The sequence below is a fragment of the Corvus brachyrhynchos genome, unplaced genomic scaffold (assembly GCF_000691975.1).
Source record: "Corvus brachyrhynchos isolate BGI_N302 unplaced genomic scaffold, ASM69197v1 scaffold150, whole genome shotgun sequence".
Lineage (NCBI taxonomy): Eukaryota > Metazoa > Chordata > Aves > Passeriformes > Corvidae > Corvus > Corvus brachyrhynchos.
The window spans coordinates 1,266,755-1,274,538 of record NW_008236162.1 but is presented as its reverse complement, the minus strand read 5'-3'; the positions used below and the strand labels follow the sequence as shown (position 1 = coordinate 1,274,538).

The 7,784-nt window shown below is 48.9% G+C and overlaps 1 protein-coding gene across 1 annotated transcript in view; it reads left to right on the top strand.

Moving 5' to 3' along the window:
• DOCK5 (dedicator of cytokinesis 5) overlaps window positions 1-7,784 on the top strand; it is a 71,294-nt gene that overhangs the window by 53,493 nt on the left and 10,017 nt on the right. The window contains exons 40-45 of the mRNA XM_008632863.2: window positions 702-806; window positions 2,126-2,267; window positions 4,607-4,688; window positions 4,863-4,947; window positions 5,341-5,427; window positions 5,854-6,030. Coding sequence (XP_008631085.1) covers window positions 702-806; window positions 2,126-2,267; window positions 4,607-4,688; window positions 4,863-4,947; window positions 5,341-5,427; window positions 5,854-6,030 — 678 coding nt within the window. The remainder of the gene's footprint in view (window positions 1-701; window positions 807-2,125; window positions 2,268-4,606; window positions 4,689-4,862; window positions 4,948-5,340; window positions 5,428-5,853; window positions 6,031-7,784) is intronic.

Here is a 7,784-nt window from a genome sequence, read left to right as displayed (position 1 = left end):
ATAAGCTTAAAATAAATGTATGTTAAAGACAAACAAACCAACTTAACCCCATGGCTTTGTAAGCTTAGTAGTAGAATAAATATTTTCATAGTTTCTTTTGACCTTCTGATTAGCATGACAAAACCACGTGCAGATGTTTAGAATTCTTGATTTTAACCAAGTGAAGTAACAACCAAGGTGCATTTTCAGGCTCCATGAATCTCATCACCTTGTTATTTCTGTGGTAAAACTGCTGGGCATGAACACAGGGCTATAGAATCCTCTTGGCTCTGAATTCTGTTTTTTAGTGGTTAAGGATGGAACCAGATGGTCTTTATGTTCTCTCATAGCAGAATCATCTGCCCAGTTTTATTTCTGCCAGTTCTCTGACATTTGTCACCATTTGTGTCTGCTCACTTTCAGAATATATTTATATTTCATTTGTTTTCCCACAGTGAAGGATTTCAAGTATCCTTCTGGAATCCTAAAAGCCGTGGCATTGTTCTCATGTCTGCAGACCAGGAAATGAAGTTGGTTCTGGCCCAGACAAAGCAAATATTTAATCAAGTAAATGGATAAGGATGAGAGACTTCATCAAAACAGCAATTGTGGAATGTGTTCTGAGGGCAGAGCTCAGAGATCAGGAACTGTCCCTGGGAATGTGAGCTGGCAGTGTCCTGGACTATTCCACAGTGAAAGTCTGGTGTGTTTTTCTTTTCCAGAAAAAAAGAGCTACTTTTTATGAGAATATCATGAAGGCCATGAGACCTCAGCCCGAGTACTTTGCTGTTGGATACTATGGACAGGGTTTTCCCTCTTTCCTGCGGGTAAGGATCCTTCCACACCCAATTTCTGGAGTGCTGGAGACCCTAAAAGTCACAACTTTTGCAGAGCTTCCAAGAAAATTCGGTGCCAAACTCCTTCTCCTTTCAGTGGCACTGACAGATCCAAATCCCAGGAGTGTTTGGGAGCATTTCAGTGTCTCCAAAGAGACAAGTCAGAGATGAAATTCTGTGTGTTACCAGCTTGAGTGGAGTCAGGGTGTTAAAGAAGGGTTTTTGGATGACTGATGAGTTCTTCTATGGATTTAAACAGAATTTACCTTTTGTATTTGTGCTCCCTCTGAAATGTGACTGTTGCTGTTAGGAAATGTTCAGCCTCTGAAGAATTTATCCCATTGCTTTCCAGCCTCAACCAACCAAATTTCCAGGCCAGGGATCATTTCAGTGATCAGGGAGAGTTTGTCCCACGCAGAAGAATTAAACTGCAAAAGTGCTTCTTCTGTGAGGCAGCTGCTGAGCACTGCTGGACCTGTGTGGAGGACAGCAATGACTCAGCTCCAGGGTCAGCAAGGCTGAAAATATTCCTGTTATTTAAAATTCAGGGCCGTTTTACCTTCTCAGACTGGAGCCGTTTGAAGTTCTGGCCTTCAGGGGAAGCCAAGCTTAATAAAAGAGAGAAATGTTAAGTTAGAACTGTGAGGGGGGGATGGCATGGAAAGCTTTCAACTGCAGGTCATGTTTTGGAATCCATCCCTTCCAGAAACCACTGCCAGGTGGAGAAATAATTGGCCATGGTCTGGAGTTGGGTGCGTGGAGCAAAACTGCCAGGGCTGGACACTGATGGTCAGGAACGGGACTGAGGTGAAATTCCCATCTGTGCCCAGGGAGATCCCTCAGGGAACTCACACCAGGGGCTGGCAGGGAGCAGGCAGCTCCCTGTATTTAAGAATTTCTTGGCACATTTATTCTCTTACCAAAAATCCGCCCCTGGCTGAGAGTCCCTGTGCCGAACCCGTGAGTTTGTGCAGTGCAAGGAGGCGTGAGCAGCTCGGTGACACTGGCATGTGTTTGTGGGGACATCATGTCCCTGCTCATTGCAGGTGGCCTTTAAAAGCTCCTTTCCAACTCTCTTTGATGACTCTCTGTGGAGAAATGCATTTTTTAGACAAATCTGAGGTTTCCTTGCCAGACCTGGCTCCTGGGAGTTGCTGTGCCCTCATTGCTGCCCGCATTCCTTCCCTCACCCCTTCTGTCTGTCCAGCTGGGATCAGCCCTTCCCATAAACCAGCTCTGGGGGTGTCTGGAAAGCTCTGTCCCACTGCTTTTGTTGAGTTTTAATTCCCTTTTTCTTCTCCTGCCCGCAGAATAAGATTTTCATCTACCGTGGCAAGGAGTACGAGCGGAGGGAGGATTTTAACCTGAAGCTGCTGACCCAGTTCCCCAGTGCTGAGAAGATGACCAGCACTGCCCCTCCAGCAGAGGAGATCAAGGCTTCCCCCAAACAGTGTATCTTTTGGGTTTAGGGCCTTTTGGCACATCCCAGAGCTGCCTCTTCCCCACAGTAACACAGTTGGTGAACAGCAGTAATGATAAGCGAGGGGATTACTGCTCCAGGCACTGGGCATGGAAATGGGGCTGTCCAGAGTTGCAAGGGTGGATTTAAAGGCAGTTTGAGGCTGTCAGAGTTAAACAAGTTGCTGTCAGGGAGGATTTCCTGAATTCTCACTCAGGTAATGCCGACTGCTCTGGCCATGGTGGGACCCAGTTGGGTGTTTCTGGGTGAAAGATGTGGAATACAGGCTGTGAAAGTGGGATAAAAAGTGAAGGACACTCCTTTCTTCCTTGCAGGCCATTAGCATTTATGAAGTGCTGGGGTTTGTGTGCTTCTTCCCCTAAAAGTCTTGTGGTAAAAAGTGCAAAGTCATTATTTCCCTGAAAGTCATTGGGTGCACAGCCCTTACTATTTTTTAATTCTTATTTTTCCCCTTGCTGCTGGGACTGCAGGCTGTGTCCCAAGCTCCCCACCAGGGTTGAGATCCTCTTAACTGTGAGTGTGACCCAGTGGAGGTGCTCCAGATTGCTGCCGGTGACTTCAGTGCGTGGCTCCTGGGGGATGCACACCAGGCAAACCAAGTTCCTGGGCTCCCAGCCCGTGTTCAACAGGAAGGTCCATTTGGCCCCTCAGACCCTGTGCACAAAGGCCCAGCTCTAGCAGTGATAGCAGATGCTTCCCTTGCAGTCCTCCTGCCAAGCACCGAACCCACATAGGAAATTAAAATCCATTCAAGACCAAACTTGGTATCAGAAACGCCTCTTCTGTTGCTGCTTTGTTTCAGCTGCTTCCTTTGCATCTGTTTGTGTTTGTTCTGATGTTTCTGGCTCGGGATGAACCCGAGCTGCAGAATTTGGATGCAGATCTGAACCGTCCCGAAGGTTTGGGGGTGTTGGGTTCCGGGTCTCTGGCACAGCCCCGGCATGAGGGGGAGCAGCTGCAGGGCTTGGATGTGGGACAGGTCCTGCCTGGACTCCCACAAACACCTCCTGAGGAGATGAGGAGTGCCCAGATCTCTGTTGTGTTAGGCAGGCCTTGCTGCTTCTGGGGTTGGTTTTACTTTCAGGCTCTTTTTAACCTCCTTTGTCTCATGCTCTTTTTTATTACTTCAGTTGGGGTTTTTTGCTCTTTTATGACAAAATACCTCGTTGTTCTTTTGGTGGTAATGTGCTGGGGGTACCAGGTGAGCTGTGCTGAGCCTCAGGGGTTCCCTGCACCCCAAAGCAGCCCAGTCCCCAGCAGCTGAGCACTGGGAGCTGTGCAGGGGCCCAGCAGGGCACCCAGCCCAAGCTAATGAGCTCTCCTGAGACAAAGAATTCATCAGCTGGGGCTCAGAGCCTGATCTAAAGTGCCTCTGTGGGTTTGGGCTCAGCCTGGCTGGTGGCCACCTGGCTCCTCGCTGCAGGCAGGGGGACTTTGGCTCTCAAAATGCTCTTCAGAGCTGCCCTCAGCGAGTTCAAGGACGTATGGGGGCTGCCTTCACCCCCCACTACAACATTGCCACTTCAGAGGGCAGGGGATTCACAGAAATCATCTGCTCACGGGGGTCAGGTTGGTTAAGCTTTGCTTTGCCAGCCAGGATTTGCTTCTGTAAAGCCTCACACAGTCCTTAAAGCAGAGCTTGGGAGGAACGCGATCAGCTGTGGTGCTTGGGGATAAAAGTACCAGGATTTTGTAATGTCTGTCATTATTCACAGGTGCAAAAGCTGAGGCTGAAGCAGCTATTCCTGGATTAAAGCAATTCCTTTATTCAGTTGGCTTCATCAATCTAAAAAGTGGGAGAGAAGGAGGGGCAGCCTCTGGTAAATAACTGTGGGGCGAGAGAGAAGAGCCAGATGCATCCACAGAACCTCCTGCAGAACCTTGTTTCCCTTTTTCCTGTCTCCCAAAGTAGAAATCAGTGGTGCCCAGGATTCCCAAGCATTTTCACCAGGGAATTTCAGCACTTGGGAGTGTCCAAGGCCAGCCTGGGATAGTGGAAGTGTCCCTGTCCATGGTGGGCAGTGGAACTGCATGAATTTTGAGGTCCTTTCCAACCCAAACCGTTCTGGGAATCTGTGATGATTATTTATAAAGTCCTTTTCTTTTTGGGTTTTTAATTCACAAGGAGCCTACAAACTGCAAGATGCAACATAATGCCTGTGATTGGTGATGAATTAGTCAGGTTTGAAGAAAAAATACTTAACGAGAGCACAGGGAATTGTGGAGAAGTCTGACAGGAAGGGTTTTTCTCTCCCTCTCCTGTTTTCCCAGAAGGGTTCCTGGTTTTTCATCCTTAACCAGAGCTGCTCAGATGTGCAGTGCTTCATTGTGAAGCCTGTGATGAACCTGCCACTGAATTACAAAGATAAACCTGTTCCTGAACAGATCTTAAAGTAATTTATTTTCCTTTTCCCTCAACATTTTCTTTGTGTTTTCCCCACTAACTTGGGCCTTTGTGTCCTGTGTAAATTGTGTGAAGTCCTCCCCACAGCCTGTGAGGAAACAGTTGAACATTTGAGTGAGGGTGGGAGCTGAGGAAAATCACCTTTTACTCTGCTTCTCCCCAGCTACTACAGAGCCAACGAGGTGCAGCAATTCACCCACTCCAGGCCTGTCAGGAAAGGAGAGAAAGATCCAGACAACGAGTTTGCTGTGAGTCCTTTGCCTTTTGTTTGTTTTGGTGGTGGCATTTTGACCAAACTGTCACCTTTTCCCTCTCACTGTGGCCATGGAGGTTGGGAATTAAAATGTAGGAGACACAAAAGGCATTTGCAGTCTCCGTGTGAAGCTGGGAATGATGTCAAGGGGCTCCATAGCTGGAGTTCTAACATTTAAATCCATCAGAATCCATAAATGTGGTGCTGTGTGAGCCCAGCTTCCTCCAGAGCCCAGCAAGGGGCTCCATCCCAGTCAGGGAAGGTGGAAATGGCTGTGGAATTCCTGCCAGCTTGTTCTGGAAGCCTCATCCCACACAGGAGAGCATTGAACTCCAAGACCAATATTTTCCTTGTATCTCAGGTGTCTTTTTTTTCCTTCTCTGAGCAGAACATGTGGATAGAAAGGACAACCTACACAACAGCTTATTCATTTCCAGGCATCCTCAAGTGGTTCGAGGTCAAACAGGTCACAACGGTGAGTTCTCCACGGGGGCTGGATCTCCAATCCCTCATGGAATAGAGCCTTGGAACACTTGGGAATGTTAATCCTTCTGCTGTTGGATGTGGCACGGATAAAAGCAAATTATTTCGTTTCTTACTCAGTGGAGAGGAATAAATCACAGAACCGTGGAATCCCGGGATGGTTTGGGTTGGGAAGGGACCTTAAAATCATCCAGTGCCACCCCTGCCCTGGGCAGGGACACCTCCCACTGTCCCAGGCTGCTCCAACCTGGCCTTGGGCACTTCCAGGGATCCAGGGGCAGCCACAGCTGCTCTGGGAATTCCATCCCAGCCCCTCCCCACCCTCCCAGGGGAGAATTTCTCCCTAAAAATTGATCGAAGGTTTGAAAGGTTTATTCTGTGACTAATGAAGGTTCATTCTGTTTCTCCTCTCCCTCAGGAGGAGATCAGCCCCCTGGAGAATGCCATAGAGACCATGGAGCTCACCAACGAGAAGATCACCAACATTGTCCAGCAGCACATCTGGGACCGGAGCCTGCCCGTGCACCCCCTGTCCATGCTGCTCAACGGCATCGTGGACCCCGCGGTCATGGGGGGCTACACCAACTATGAGAAGGTGTCTGTCACATCCAGGGAGCCCCTCTGCAGGGCTGGGAGAGCTGGGGGTGCTCACCTGGAGAAGGGAAATTCCAGGGAGAGCTCAGAGCGCCTTGCATGGGCTAAAGGGGCTCCAGGAGAGCTGGAGAGGGACTGGGGACAAGGGATGGAGGGACAGGACACAGGGAATGGCTTCCCACTGCCAGAGGGCAGGGCTGGATGGGATATTGGGAAGGAATTCCTGGCTGGGAGGGGCTGGGCTGGAATTCCCAGAGCAGCTGTGGCTGCTCCTGGATCCCTGGAAGTGCCCAAGGCCAGGCTGGAGAGGTCTTGGAGCACCCTGGTCCTTAAAGTCCCTTCCAGCCCAAAGCATTCCAGGACTCTGATCTGGAGCTCGGTTTCCTGAGCTCTGCAGTGTGGAAGGCCCAGGCTGGGCCCTGGGAGGTTCCAGACACGGCACTTTCGGGGTCTGTGTGTGCAGAGCTCAGACAGGAGGAGAAAAGAGCAAAGAACAGGGATTTGCCCTGGCTGCAAGGTGGAAGTGCTCAGGTTCTGTGCTCTGCAGGGCCAGGGGGAGGAAGGATCCAGCTCTTCTGGGCCCCTTTCCAGTGGGATAAGAACCTGCTCCTGCCCTGTGGGGCACAGAGGTGCTTGGGCAGCCCAGGGAACAAAGAAAAGCCAAAACCTGACATTTCTCCTATGTATTGATAGGGAATGAAAAGGCAAAGACAACAACATCTCTGTCTTTGGAATCTTGGACAGAGCAGAGAATTCAGGGAGAAAGCAGCATTTCCTGTGCAGGTTTACTCAGCTGACTTCACTTGAGCAGTGTGGGTTGTTCTTTTCTGTGCTGTTTGACTGAAGCTGTTGATTCCCTCCACCTCATGATGAGGTTCCCAGCACAAAAGGCGCTGCTGGTTTCCCCAGACGGGGTGGGATGTGGTAAAACACATTTAATTCTCCTCAGCTGTGTCCCCATCCATGAAATGAGGTGCACAAGTTAATTGGGAGAGGGGCTGATTGATCTGGGCTCTAACTCTGCTGATTCCAGAGGAGTTTGGAAGCTTTGCCAGGGCTGGATTTGGCCCTGAATCCTCCCATTTTATGAATTAAGGTTGACATCAAGTTTAGAATTACGAAAGTGGGAAAGCAGTTAAAACTAGAAAACACAGAGTCTCTGCAGCCACATCTGGAAGTACTCATTGCTGGTTCATATTTTCCTATTTCAGCTGCAGATCAGAGCAGAACATTTGGCTTTTGTGGGCAGCTAAAATCTGAGTTTTAATTGTTTCATCGTAGCCAAAAGCCAAAGTTGGGGTTTTTAACATCTTTCCTCTTGCAATAATTAAGCACTTTCAAGGAAAATCCTCTGGGACCAACCCAGCAGCCCTTTCCCAGGCTCACCTCCATCCCTTCAGGATCAAACCCCCAGCCCTATAAACCTTGTACTCCAGTTTTACAGAAGTAAAAAAAAATAAATTCAGAGGCTGAAATAGTTCAGAGATGCAATGAAAAACTTATTAGGGGGTTTATCTAGGAAAAAAAAGAGAAGTTAAATTATTCTGACCAGGAATTGGGATCCATTTCAATGGGATACAGCATGGGAATTGGCACAGTTTTCAGTCCAGAAAAGTGGATTTGTGTTTGTTCAACTTCAAACCAAGACCAGATCCTGCTGATTTGAGGTAAACCCAGGAGAAGTGGAGACTGAAGGTGCTTTGTTGGAGGAAGCTGGGAGCCCAAATCCCAGCGTGGTCTCTATTTCTGCTGAAC